Genomic DNA, 14,353 nt, shown 5'->3' with positions numbered 1-14,353 from the left:
ACCCCTATCAGTTATTTGTTAAAGAAACTGGGTCATTTGCCATCTAGAATCACCCTCCCTCTAGACTTTGGCCAATTGCGCCCCAAGATGCCACATCACCATCCTCTATCCCCGACATCCTACAGTTTAGTGAGTGAGACCTGGAGCTCTGATTAGCAAATGGTGTAATTTCTGTTGGTGAGAATGCTTTGTGGGTGGTGCTGTGTGTGCCCTGTTGCATTACACCAAAAGGGACACCATGTCCTGCCATCTCTCTTTCTGTTGAAATTATGAAGTCCCCCAAACCTTTCGCCAAATAGTTTTAGCCTCTACTATTGATTGCTGCCTATGTCTACCTTTCATTAGAGCAGAGGTTCTCAATCAGGAGTGATCTGGCCCCTGTCCCCCGAGGGGATATTTGGCAATGTCCGAAGATATTTTTGTTTGTCACAGCTGGGAAACAGAGATGCTACTGGTATCTAGGGATGCTGATAAATAGCCTATGATGTAGAGGACAGCCCCCCACTACAAAGAATCCTGATTTTAACACTCTACCTCCCCCCCACCCCCTGCAATTCTTTCCTGGGGCCAGGGCTCACCTGTTGATCTGGGTGACATACTGCTTCATCTCCTTTAGGGCTACATCCAGTTTGGTAAAGAGCTGCAGGTAGGCATCCTGAATCTCACGGTCCTCCTGCTTGAGGAGAAAGCTCAGGCCCCGGTCATCCAGGCCCAGGGCCCCATTGGCTGGCCCAAAGCTGCTGTCATGGGGACCCTGGCGTTGAGGGTCCCCATCCATAGCAGGCAGGCACTTCCAGGATGGGGCAGCCATGGTGGTGATGCAGTGCTGGGTGTAGGACATAGGGTTCAGGTGGCCTACATGGAGAAAGGAAGAGCTTACTTGGAAACAGTACCCAGACACCCACAACCTTCTTGGACAGAGGTATATAAACCCATTTCTAAGATCCCAATAAATAAAAGAATTTTCCCTTTTAAATATTATTTTAATCTACTAGATTACTTCATGATGAAAGTTTCAGCTTAGTGCCAATAGGCCTTTAACTACTGTGATCTTTTCCTGCCTGGAATGCAGACATGACGACTGGTACTCCAGCAGCCATTCTATACCACAAGGCATCCTTCAGGGTGAAAGCCACATATAGAGATCACGGTGTAGTAAGATAGGAGCCTAGATCCCTAAAGACTAGGAAGCCACCATTCCAGCCCTGGACCACTGACCTCCAGACACGTTTCTGTTTAAGTATCTGTAGTGTGAGATCCAAACACAAATTCTAACAGACAAGTAGAAATGCAGTTACCTTGCTCTGGGTCAAGGCCAATGAGGGAGGGTTTGCGACCAAAGCGAATGCTGAAAGACCTGCCAATGGAGGGAGTGGTCTTGGGGTAAGACACTTCCATGATGTTGATGTGGCAATTGGTGGGGCAGAAGTCCAGGCCACACAGAGAATGGGGTTCCAGAGGTGCTTGTTTGAAGGGTGGGCTGACCCTGCTCTTCAGTTGAGCTGCAAACTGACAAAAGGTGGGGACATGAGGTCATGATTCAGGGTTCTGGGACTTCTGGTCTACCCCCAGTACCCGCTTTATCCTGACCTAGGCCAGACATTCCAAATTGGACTAAATGAATAGCTCCAATGGAAAAATGGATTCCCCTACACTGCCTTTCACTGGATCCAGATTTCAGGGAAAGTCTGGAGAAATCTGAGGCCTCTGAGTATCTACCCACATTCACTTCTCTATTTTAGCTGCACATGTGAGCTGCCCTTGAAAAGCCATCTCTTCACCCACCCACAGTCCATGAGGTCCAGGTAAGGCCACCTCCTCATCCCTGCAGTTACTGGTACAGGGCTAGGCAAGGGACTCAAGCCAACAGAAGCCCTCTAGTTCCTTTTCTACTGGAGACCATTTTCTACCACATGACAAGAAGGCCTGCCTGAGAGCAAAGCCAACATGGGAAAATAAAGTCAAGAGGAGGAGAGGGGACATGTTTTTATGATACTGATATCTGAGCCCCTGGAAAAAACCATGCCTGAAGTTCACCTCTGGACTTTTCAGTAATATAAACCAATAAATTCTCCTATATGTCTAAGCTAAGTTGTGGTGAGTTTTGACATTTACAACCAAAATACCCCAGGCTGATACCCAGGAGGGTAAAGGTACCTCCTGATAGCAGGCAATCCTCTGGCCGATGCTCTCCAGCTTGGTGTCGCAGATGTTACGAAACTCAAAATGGGACATGGTCTTGATGTTGTTGCTCAGGGCCATGAGCCGCCCACAGTTCTGCACAAAGACATTGTCATCGGCAGCAAAGGCCTCAAGGATCTGCAGAAACATTAATAACTCCTGAGTACACACTGTGCACCAAGGAGGGTCGTAAGCAGTTTATCTGCAGTGACTCCTGTACGCCTCCTAACAGCCCCATGAGGTCAGATCTATTAATGGCCCATTTTGCAGATGCATAGACTGAGACTAAAGAGATAAAAAGTCACTCTCCTAAGTCCCATGTGGTGGGGCAGAGACTATAATTCAGGGCTCCAGGCTAACTCTGAGGAAAGGAAATTAGGCTGCTCCACCCGCCAGGGTCAGGCACTGCAGTGCCCAGCAAGACCTTGGCAGTGAGGCCGAAGCAGCCACGGGGCTCCACGATCTTCTCCAGCACGTGACACTTGATGCCTGCGGTGCTCACGTATTCATACACCACACCGTGCTCCAGGTGCACATTGTCCACATTCAGGCTGACCACAGGGCTGTCCTCACGCAGGCTCAGCTGGGGGCCCAGGGACAGCAGGGGGGAGGCTGAAAGTGAAAAGGACAGACAACCCTGAGGAGGGGGCTCCACCCCAGTCAGCAGGCCCCCAGCCCAGCACCACGGACAGCTCCCATTAGCCAAGGAAACTGAAGCCTGTGCTACAGCTCTATTCCATTTGCCAGCCCACTATTGTTCACCCCTTGTCCTAGACTGTTCTGCTAAAAATCAACCCTGTGTCCTATTCCCAGTCTATATGGCTCAGAAAAGTCCCCACTAGAGTCTCTGTTACACTGCATGCCTGCCTTGTTACCTGAGTTGGGCTGGTCTTCTTCCTGGGCCCCCTCTCCACCAGGGTCCTCACCAGGGGTCTCCTGGTTGGCTCGGGCTTCCTGGGCATCCTCAGGGGTATGGTAGATCCACTGGTACAGGCCCTGTGAGGGGATCAGAGTAAGAGGGGCAGCTATGGCACTGGGAGCCCAGGGAGGAAGGGACAGGCAAAGGTGCAAATGGCTCTCCCACTCCGAAACTCAGGCTTTTAGCTTGGCGGTGACACCACCTTCGGAGAGGCCTCCAAGGCTTTGCTCTGGAATCTTCCTGCAGGGCCTCCGGCCACATTCAGCCCTCACCCTCTATAGTCTATATTCCTCACAGAAGCCGGGGGAGGGGGGAGCCTTGGAAAATGTAAGTCAGATCCTTGGGTGCATAAAACTTTTTTCTAGAGAAGGGAGTGTGGCCCTCCCACCCCCTCCCACCCACTAAGCAGGGCTTCCCTGATCCCCTTGGCAGCTGGGTGGCTTACCAGGGCGTCTTCTCGGTGGTTCCGGAATGCCTGGAAGTGCTCCAGGACTTCCAAGGCACCATCATTCATCACGTTGTTGCCGTTGACCTTCAAGATACACTGGCCAGCACAGAGCCCTGCAACCGCGGCCTCTGAGCCTAAGGGAGATGGGAGGGCTTGAGGATGAATGCCAGGCAAAGAGGGCCTGGGCAGTGCTGCTGGCAAGGGCGAGAATCCAGATGAGCACTGTCCTCCACCCAACCCCCAAACATATACCCAAACACTCTGCCTCCATCCCTCCCACCCTGGTGCCATTCTCTGACCCACTCCAGTAGGCAGGGCAGGGACTGGCATTCCCATTTTGCAGAAGTAGAAACTGAGGCTCAGAGAAATAGCAGCTAGCCTCCCAGGTACATTTCACTCTAAAGCTTCATCTCCTTCAAAGTCCCGCAACAACCTGTGATACTGGGACCAGGATCAGCCCTATTCTGTAGAAAGGAAAACTGAGGCTCAGAGAGGCAAAGTAATTCTCTCAAGGTCACGTAGCTAGGAGAAGCCAGGATCCAAATCCAGGTCTACAGGACTCCAAACGCATGTTTTCTTAGCTGTACCACAATTCCCAAATTGTAGGTCTTGGACCCCAGGGCTCTGTGTGATTAATATAAAGGGTCTGGAAATACAAATGAATGCCAAACTTTGTCTGTACATGAGAGAATATCAGGCTTACACAATGTGATAGTGACGAGCACAGGCCTGGACCCAAGGGGCTTGGATTCAAACCCAGGCTCTGCCACTAACCAACCGTGTGACCTTTGGTAAGTTCCTTAACCTCTCTGTGCCTTAGTCTCTTTATCCATAAAATGAGGACACTAACAGTATCTACCATAGGGTTTGTGAGAGATTCAGTGAGTTAAAGCACTTTGCCCATGCCTGGCTCTTAGTAAGTGCTCAAGAAATATCAGCTATTTTACTATTTTTGTCTGGTTCACCTATAAACACCTATTCTTCTCTGTAGATGCTTTAAGGCAGGGTTTCTCACCTCAGCACTACTAACATTTTGGGCTGAATAATTCCCTGTTGTAGGAAAGTGTCCTGCACACTCTAGGATGTTTAGCAGCATCCCTGCTCCCTACCCATAGGATGCCAGTAGCACCCCCCCACCCGTTGTGACAATCAAAGATGTCTTCAGACATTGCCAGATGTCCTCTGGAGGGTGAAACTGCCCTAGTTGAGAGCCCCTGTTTTAAGGATGTATAAAATAAAACCGCGCTTTAAAATAGTAACAAATTCTGAGTAGTTTTCTATTCTGACATGCATTTTCTTAATTAATACATATTAAAAGTACAAATATGACAATAAAAGTGGACAATTAATGTTTAAACTTTAAAAGTGGGGCCCTTAGATGCAAAAAGAGTGCATAGCCCAGTATCTCAGACTGATTTGGTTTTATCTTCAAGACAGAGAAACCCCTTAAGCAGCATATAAGAAGGCAACACAGAAAGCAGATGTCTCAAACTATTGGCCCATGGTCTGAATCTGGCCAGAGAAGCATGCCAAATTTCACATCTCACTTCTCTTAAAAAATTAGATCTGGCAAGAGTGGGCCCATAGTCCTGCCTGGCAATAACAAGCTTGAGCTGAGGAAGATGGTCCTTTTTAGAGTGAATGGGTATTTTTTCCCCTTGCCATAGTCCTCACCACTCCCTACTGTCTTCCTCTCAGTTACCCATTTGTAACTCCCCAACTCCCATAGGTATTTGCATTTGCAAGCCTTGGACTCAAGCAAAAAAAGTAAGTGCTAATGGTGCACTGTGAGGCACAGGCCTGGCAGTAATGGTTTGGGTGGCCCTGAACTCCTATCACACACACAGACCCATCTCCCAAAGCTCCCCTCTGTCTGTTAGGCTCCCACTCACCTCTCCCGACGGCATAGACGTATGGCGGGGCAGCTCCACGGATCTGGAAGCACAAAGCCTCTGGATGGTCAGGGACTTTGATGATCCTGCACCAGGCAGAAGCAGCCATGAGGAAAAGCAGCATCACCCCCAATAGCCCAGGGGGCCATCCTGAGGAGTCCCTGCCTCCTAGGCTTTTGGGAAATCCAGCCTAAAATAATAGCAGCGCCATGCTTTCCAGCTCCCAAATATACAGAGAAACCTCACTTAGCCTAACCAAAGCCCACACCACCAGGATCTCCGGTGAATCTGTACCACCGGCCTGGCCTGGCCTGGCCTGCCCATGGAGCTTCAGTCCACACACAGAAATTCCTCATCACGCTCTACCTTCTCCGTCACTCTCCTGGCGGGAGGAGGCCTCTTGGTGGCTAGAGCAGCATCTCAGCCAGTGAATATTTTATTCAACAATCATAGATAGAAGGGTGATAAGTGATCTGCACATCTTGGTGTTGACTCTAGAAAAATGCCCACACGTGTCCCCTAGAGAGCATGGTTTGAAAGCCCAGGTGTTGGGCATTCTGCAGCTGGAACACCAGAGCTGGGCAGGTGGCACCTGCCAGGATCGTGCGGTGGGTGTCATTAATCCAGGGGCTTCAATGCTTCTCATCAAAGGTGTGTCCCCCACAACAGCTTTCAGGACCTCCCTCCCGTCCCCACCAGCCAGATAAAGCCATCTTGGGAGCCTGTTCTCAAACCCCAGGTGTTTCCAGACTTAAGACAGGGATGTTCCACTTTGGTGATTTCTGTCACATCCACATACCAACCAACCAATCATTTTCCCTAAATTGACTTGCTTTTTTACTTAAATAATCATATTTAAAACTTTCCATCACTCCTGTCAACAGAAAACTGGAAGCATTTGCCTTAAATAGAAGGGAAAAGTGGATACCAAATGCACAATTTTTAAAATAGAAAATGCTTCTTCCTGTACCTATATCTGGTATCCAACCACTTCTCACCAGCCCCCTGCTGCCATACAGGCCAGTCCAGCAGCCTCCTCACCACGCCCCTGCTTCTACCTCTGCCTCCCACAATCTAGTCTTCACCTGCAGCCAGAGAGGTTCTGCCAGAACCTACATCATATCACGCCTCACCTCTGCTGAGAGCCTCCAAGTGGCTCCACGGTCCTTACTGTGGGCACAAGGTTCTACAGGGCCTGGCCTCCACTGTCTGGCTGACCCCATTACCCATCCCTCCCTCTCGCTCACTCTGCCCCAGCCCATCAGCTTCCTCACTACTCCTCAAACACACCAGCCAGATTCCTCCCCAGGGCATTTGCACTGGCTGTTTTCTCTGCCTGAAGCCCTCTTTCTACACAAGTCCCCTGACCCACTCCCTTACTTCCTTGGAGTCTTCACCTCCGTTCTCAGTGGCACCCTGACTACCATCCCCCAACAGGGCCCATCTCCTTTCCCAGCTTTATATATTGGTCCACACTTACTACCACCTGGTTCAGTATGTCTCTTACTTTTCCATTTTTTGTGTTAGTGTCTGTCTCCTGCTCTACCCTCCAACCAGACTGAGATCTATGAAGAGTAGAAATGTATCCATCCAGACGTAGCTGGATCCCCAGACCCTGAAACACCATGACACACAGCCAGCGCTCAATCAACACCGGATGAATGACTGAAGGTAGCGGCCTCATGTCATGTGCCTACAGGATGAGCCCCACCCATGGGGAACCAGGACAGCTCAGGCCCCCCCCACCACCCCCAGCACTACTCAGGCAACTCCTCGACCTGAGAGGAAGGTGGGTGGGACACCTGGCAGCTGAAGACACTTACTCTTTGGCCTTGGTGGCCACCAGAAGGCGCAGTGGGCGGCGGGAGCAGAACGACTGATTGAGGATGGATTCCACCTCCGCGAAGGGCCGCAGGAACACCAGGTCCTCGTTGATGGAATAGATCTTCCTCCCCACCTGCAGGCCGGCCATCTTGGCAGGGGAGACACGCACACCAGGTTACTAGTCTCCTTTCCTCCTCGCTAAGGTCCTCGAATACATTCAAGCAGCACAGTACCAGGCCAGGGACCACACATGACCAGAGTGCCCCCCAGGGCAACCACATTCCCCTCCCCACTGCAGGCTGATGAGACCCGGTTCTGGCCCATGAGCTGTGAAGGGAAGCCTGCTGGAGGCACTAACAGAAAAGACGTTCTCCCTTGAGGAGAAGTTGCTGTGACCGGCCCCTGCTTCCTACCCTGCTGTGTGAGGACAGGAGACACCGAACTGGGGCAGCAGCCTTGTGACCATGAGGGCTTGGCCAGGAAAGCCAAAGAGCTGCTGACCCTCAACCAAGGGTCAACATCTCTTTCTCACAACCATCTCCTTCTAACCACTTAGATCATTAGAAAAACAAAGTCCTATGGTCCCAGCCACTGTGGGGCAGGCATGCGGCTACTTGCTGTCAACAGCATTCCTAATCGCTGCACGGACACAGGCAGGGGCCTGGACAATGTGGCAGGGGCCTCTCCCTACCCACCTCCACACCCCGGGGAGCAGCTGCGAGGACCTGGGGCTGACTCCTTGGCCTGACACAGACTCACTCTCCTTCCTCCTCCAGACCTTGTGTCCATGACAGAGCAACAAACTTATCTTATTCAAGCCACCGATGGTTAGTTTTTTCTTTATCAGAGCTGATTCAGAACCTTTTTTTTGCACCTCCCTGCAGAGCCAGCAGAGAGAGCCAGCGGCGCACACACTGGGAGGACAGCCCTGAGCAGAGGTGGCTGTGTCCCAAACCCCCTCACCCCACCCCCACACAGGAGGCAGACAAGACGGCCCTGGACTCAGTTTCCCCACATGGACAACAAGTAAGGGAGGACATTCCAGGATCTGCTGCTGCCTCAAGGGATATGGAGAGACACGTCCCACTCTCCTACTCACACAGCCCCTCCAAGAGGCCTCACCTCAGCCAGCGAGCCCCTCTGGACCGACTTCACCACCACAGCCTTGTTTTTCTCCTCGATGTCGAAGCCATAGTCTTCCTCCTGGGGCAGGATCTGTGGGCCCAAAGCAGGAGAGACCGGGTGAGACAGTGGGATGACAGGGAGGCCGGGAGCCAGCCCTGCCTTGGCCTCCACAGGACTGTGATCCTACCGGCTCTCAGGCCCCAGGTCTATATGGGGTAAGGGTGCGGGATGGGGAGTATAGCAGAACAGAATGAAACAGCACGCAGTACACACAGTAGGTGCTCAATACCTATCTGTGAAGACACACTACCTGGTTCGTACCTCAACCTAGTGCTGATCACATATTTCTTTACTTTTCATTGCCTGTCCCCCCCCTTTCTCCTCCCACCCTGAGGACAGTCTCCTCAGTTATGCACCACTGTCTCTCCATCTGCTGGTGTGTTGTAAGTGCTCAATAAAAAGGTACTGGACTAATGAATGAACTAGATCTATAGGTGTCCAGCCACCAAGAACTTGGCAGGCACGTTGGGAGGTTTGGGGGTTCGGTGGTGGTGGGGACACAGGGAAATGCATTTTATACGTTCAACAAATATCTGCTGAGCTACTGCCTATTATGTGGGTCAGGTACTTTACTGGGCAGTGGAAACAGTATTGAACAAGACAGACAGTTCCTGCCCTCATGCAGCTATCTAGTGGAGGAGATGGATGACAAACAAATAAAGAATGTGACATAGGAAGTGTATGAAGCTTGAATTAAAATAGAGCCCTTAAAGGGACAGAACATGATGTGGAAGGGGCAGAAGAGATGATATGTGAGCCAAGACCTGAATGAAGTGAGGAATAAAACTTTATAAAGAGTGAAGGAAGTGCTCCAGGCAGAGGGAACAGCATGTGCAAAGGCCCTGAGTCAGGCTTAAGGTTCTGGAGGATGAGCAGGCAGATGAGTAGCGAGGGTGGAGTGAAGAAAGAGAAAGGACAGGAGATAAAGCTGGAGAGGCAGGAAGAGACCAAAAGAGACAGAGTTTTATCCTAAGTGTGACGAGAAGCATTGGAGGGCTTTATAGTGGGAAAAACAGGAACTGCAAGGAAAAGCAACCCCTAGAAGTACTGCAGGAGAGAAGTCAATGGAGTTGTCTTCATATTACTCAGATTTCAGCCTCACCTCTGGCTGCTGCAAGAGACCTAACCTCTCTGAGCTCTCTCGATTGCCCATGGTGGGCCAGGCATTGAGATGAAGGCTGCTGCTCAACTCAACAACAGAGAAAAAGAACCTGGTGGGTTCGGGTGGCAAACTACCTGAACAGGCTGGTAAATGTTCCATCTTTACTACAAGGATATTGACAGCAACTGGATGGACAGGCTGCGAGCCCAGAAGACCTAAGGCTTTGGTCTGCAGGGTGAGTCATCTCAGGAATCCATTCTCTCTGCATAATGCTAGGCTGGGATATAGGGTGGACCAGGGGAGATAGAAAGGAAAAGGCATCCCAGCAAGCCCAATCTCTTTTGTGAAGGTAGTCTTGGCCAGTGAAGTGACCTGGCCTCTTGGCAGCATTGCCAGCCACCACCTAGAATCACCCATACTCGTGGGTGCTCCAGGCTGAGCCCATATCAGAAGGTCTTTCAGCCATATATGAAGCCGTATCTGAAGGCAGCCCAGCTCCCAGGCCTACAGGCTAGTCTGGGAAGGAAGATGTAGCAGCTCAGCTCTGCTCCTACCAGCAGGTGCTTGGCCAGAATGTTCTCCACCAGCTTGAAGTCGTTGCGAAGCTGTTTGTTCTTGCTGCTGGTTCCCTCCATCTCCTCATCTGCGTGGAAGCGGAAGTACTGCGACTCATCCTTGAACTCGCTCTTCTCCAGCACTGCAAACCCACAGACACACAAGCACGTGGTCAGGCTCACATGGGAAGGTTTCAGCTGCGTTTGCCAACTGGCAGCCACAGGCCGGAACCAGCCCCTGGACAAGTTTGGTTTGGCTGGCACCATGTTATATTAAATGGAATCATGTGCCAACACTAACATATTAGGATATTTCACATAAAAGTCTGGCTTTCTGACTTCTCTTGAAAAATCTGAAATTGACCCACTTGCTATAAAGATATACCGCAAAGCCATAGTAATCAAAACAGGATGGAACTACATCAGAAACAGATAAGAACCAGTGGAAGAGAACAGGAATCACATGAGAGGACCCTGGGTTTATGGGAACTTAGGACATGATGGATGATGAATGATCACGTGGAATATTCCAGATGGTGTAGGGAACCCATTTGCGGGGGAGGGGATAAAATTGGACCCCTACCTCACACCATAACGACAATAAACTCCTGATGAATTAAAGACCTAAATATGAACAGGGAAACTAAAGCTCACCAAACAAAATACAGGAGAGTATCTCTGTCCTAGGGTGGAAAGGGGGTTCAGGTACAAGACCCTCCAAAAAGTACTATAACTTCCATTCAATAAAACAGTCATAAGCACACAGCAGATTCAAAAAGAACTGCAATGTCTAAAACCAACAAAGAATAACTATCTAGAATATACAAGAAGCTCCAACAAATCAACCAGAAAAGGCAGGGAAACACAGATAAATGGGCAAAGGATATGAATGGTCAGTTAACAGATGGGTAAACCCAAATGGGTGGCAAATATGTGAACAGGAGTTTAACTTCAGTAATGATCAGAAAGGGACCACAAGAAGACACTTCAGACCAGGGGTTGTCACACTCAGGCCCTTTGGGCCAGATCCAGCCCACTACCTCTTTTCATAAATAAAATAAAGTTTTCTTAGAACACAGCCACACCCATTTATTTACATATTGTCTTTTGTGCCACAATGACCTAGTTGAATCATTGCAAGAGACAGCACGGCCCACAAAGCCCAACACATTTACTCTCTGGGCCTTTACAGAAAAAGTTTTCTGACCTCTGTTCTAAGACAAGCTAGAAAAATGAATAAAAGTAACCAGTAACAACCAGTATGTGATCTGGTCCCTGTGGGTTACAATTTAAGCACCTACTAATGCCAGGCTCATCACAGATACTGGCTCAGGTTCATTTACTCCTCAGACAAGGAAGGATCTGCTGCACCCCTTTGACAGATGGGGAGATGAAGGCCAGAGAAGCTAAATAAACTGACCAAGGTCAGAACTCCTCCTTTTCATCCTGCTGTCCGGCCTGGCCTGTTAGATGGAGGCAGGGACCAATTACATTAAAGAGGTAAATCAAAGCTGGGGTTGGTAAAGGCTGCTGTAGGAAGTCAAGGGGCCCCTGAGAGAAGGAAAACCAGCTGCCTTCGCTTCACAAAGTCTCCGCCATCCCTGAAGACAGAGGCTGTCTGCCGAGTTGGTGACTAAAGAGAAGCAGCAGGTGGCGTTCCCTTCTTCCACCTTCCTTTCCCAGGATGTCTAGCCATTTGTGAGCTGCTTTCTCAGGTCACCCCTCTTGCCTCTTGAGAGAGCAGACACACAAATTACTGCTCTCCCCAGAGCTCGGGAGCCAGGCCCCAGGGGACCGGCTGGCTTCACCTCCACTGTAAACATGTGGGAAGAAGCGGCATGATGTCGTGTCTCTGCTGAAATGTTTGGAGAAACAGTTGGACAACCTGAGTCCAGGAGCTCAACAAGGTGAGGTCCCACCACTCCCATCTTTCAGTTGAGATCACTGGTCAAACTTTGTGAGGTGGGCACCGATCCAGGTTTAAACCCCTGCTCAGCCTCTTCTCAACTTCATGCCCCTTTAGCCTGAGCCTCAGTTTCCTCTTCTATGGGGATAGTAACGGCACCAACTTCCCAGCGTCGCTGTGAGGATTAACTGGTCAGCCTCAGCTTCCGAGTGTGTCTGAAGTGAGAGAGCTCGACCACCAGATGCTTGGGTCCCTCCCCAAGGACATCTCAGGGTTCCGTGAGCTCAGGTTAGATGCCTCAAGGCGCCACGCAGGCCCTATCCTACCCTCCGCTCGGCACCCGAACCTGCATTTTGCAGCAGCCACAAACCTAGGATTTGGCCCTTTCCTATTTTAGCCTGTTTTTGAGTTCATGGCAGGGGACAGGGGCCGCACCCTGCAATTTCTCTCCCTGAGGGGCCTTGAGAGTGTTGGTATTGCCTGGGAGTCACCTCCCCTCCCCCAAACGAATGTCCTCAGCCAGCAGCCTTCCCGGAATAGCAGCTGGGGTGGACCCCTAATTACTCTCACCCACAAATGAGGGGTTCTGCCCAGCTGATTGGCAGGAGGGACAGAGCTGTCAGAGGGCCCCATAGGGAACAGAGTGGCTTCTGGGAATGAGGGACTTTGGTGAGATGGGGCCAGTGAACGAGAATGACTGAGGCTGCCAGGGCTGGGTCCAACCTGCCCATTGCAGCAGGGGAAATATGCAACTGGGGAGTGAGTCCCAACCCCAGAGCCATGGGCCTGCTGAGCTCAGAAGGGAGGGAACAGCAAGGCCTCCAGCAGAAAGATAGGGAAACTGATGCCCAGAGAGGGACAAGGGCTTATTGGGAGTCAGCCGAGTCAGGACTAAAAGCAAGCCTACAGGCTAAAAGGCAGAGAATGGGCCAGGTGACCTTTCCTGTGACTGGCACACCTCTCACCCTGCTAACAAGCCCAGCAGGTAGACCAAAGGTGCAAAACTATGGCCACAGCCTGTTTTTTACATAGTTTCACTGGCACACAGCTACGCCCATTTGTATACTCTGCCTGTAGCTTCTTTTATGCTATAATGGCAGAGATGAGCTGTGACAGAGACCGTGCAGCCTGAAAAGCCTAAACTATTTACTGTCTGGCCCTTTGCATAGAGTTTGCTGACCTGTGAGTTAGAGCACAAAGCAGAATCCAGGAGAAGGAACAGACAAAAGACTTCCAGAGTCTCGCCCTGGGCACCAACCCCTGGGTCCCAGCGACATTGGCCCTCCCCTGGACTAGGGCAGCCACCTCCTCACTGGCCCCCCTACTTCTGCCCTCACCCTCACAGACTGTCTCCGCAGTAGCCAGAGGGATCCTGCATAAGCCAAACTCAGGCACGCCCCTCCTCTGCTCTGATCCCTCCCAGGACTCTCACCTCACTAGAGCAAAAGCTAGAGTGCCCCTCAAAAGCTCATCATGTTCCAGAAGATGTACTTACTTTATGTTTTATTCATACACACACACACACACACACATGTGCAAAGGCACACACAAGGCTGTGAGCTCCCAAGGGGGGGATTTTTGTCCATCTTGTTCACTGCTCTGTCCCCAGAGCCTAGCACAGTGCCTGCACACAGAAGGCACCCATTCAGCAAATGAACAAAGACAGAAGGGAAGCGTGGAATCAGCCTAACAGGGAGGGTGCTGCTCTGTAAAGGAAAGTGAGTCTGAGCCAGGAACCGAGTGAAGGGGAGGAGCTACTTCAGGCAGGATGGTGGGGGAGGCCTCGCTGGGGAGGCGAGAACTGAGCAGAAACACTGAAAAATTGAGGGGGGAAGCGGGCAGGGGCCACACAAGTGCAAAGGCCCTGAAGAGTGTTCTAGGAATAGGAGAAAGGCTCCTCAGTGGGGTTAAAGTCCACCTGTCCTGCTGAAAGGCTAGGAGACTTGGGACTCCCTTGAGGCCAACGAGGGAAGGCCAAGGAGCTCAGTGGCTGAGTGTGTAGCCTGTGAAGCCAGCCTGCCGGGGTTCAAATCCTAACCCCTACTTGCCATGTGACCTTGAGCAAGTTTCTTAACTGTCTGGGCTTCTGTTTTCTCATTTATAAAAGGGGATAACATCAAAGGATCCTCACATGGATTAAACTAACACATGGAGAGCGCTTAGGAGGAGTCCCAACACACAGCACATTAACTTGTTTTCATGTAAAGTGGTATCAATGGAACCATTTTCTCCCTCCTTCTCCCCAGCTTCCTGCCCCAGGATCTTCTCAGGACAGTCCACCTCTCTACCCCTCTCACATGCTTCCCCCCATGGGAAGAATGACTCATCTGAGGGGTGAGGCT

General features: G+C 50.8%; 1 protein-coding gene across 1 annotated transcript in view; it reads right to left on the bottom strand.

Annotated features, from left to right (window-relative positions):
- PREX1 (phosphatidylinositol-3,4,5-trisphosphate dependent Rac exchange factor 1) overlaps positions 1 to 14,353 on the bottom strand; it is a 158,926-nt gene that overhangs the window by 19,814 nt on the left and 124,759 nt on the right. Inside the window, exons 16-25 of the mRNA XM_081150139.1 lie at positions 10,106 to 10,248; positions 8,387 to 8,479; positions 7,264 to 7,412; positions 5,441 to 5,526; positions 3,546 to 3,682; positions 3,057 to 3,177; positions 2,606 to 2,793; positions 2,158 to 2,319; positions 1,299 to 1,509; positions 579 to 855 (exon numbers count right to left, since the gene is read on the bottom strand). Of these exons, the coding sequence (XP_081006265.1) occupies positions 579 to 855; positions 1,299 to 1,509; positions 2,158 to 2,319; positions 2,606 to 2,793; positions 3,057 to 3,177; positions 3,546 to 3,682; positions 5,441 to 5,526; positions 7,264 to 7,412; positions 8,387 to 8,479; positions 10,106 to 10,248 (1,567 nt within the window). The remainder of the gene's footprint in view (positions 1 to 578; positions 856 to 1,298; positions 1,510 to 2,157; positions 2,320 to 2,605; positions 2,794 to 3,056; positions 3,178 to 3,545; positions 3,683 to 5,440; positions 5,527 to 7,263; positions 7,413 to 8,386; positions 8,480 to 10,105; positions 10,249 to 14,353) is intronic.

The sequence above is a fragment of the Miniopterus schreibersii genome (genome assembly GCF_964146895.1).
Source record: "Miniopterus schreibersii genome assembly, chromosome: 10".
Lineage (NCBI taxonomy): Eukaryota > Metazoa > Chordata > Mammalia > Chiroptera > Miniopteridae > Miniopterus > Miniopterus schreibersii.
Note: the sequence above shows the minus strand (reverse complement) of the source record. Positions and strands in the feature narration are given on the sequence as shown.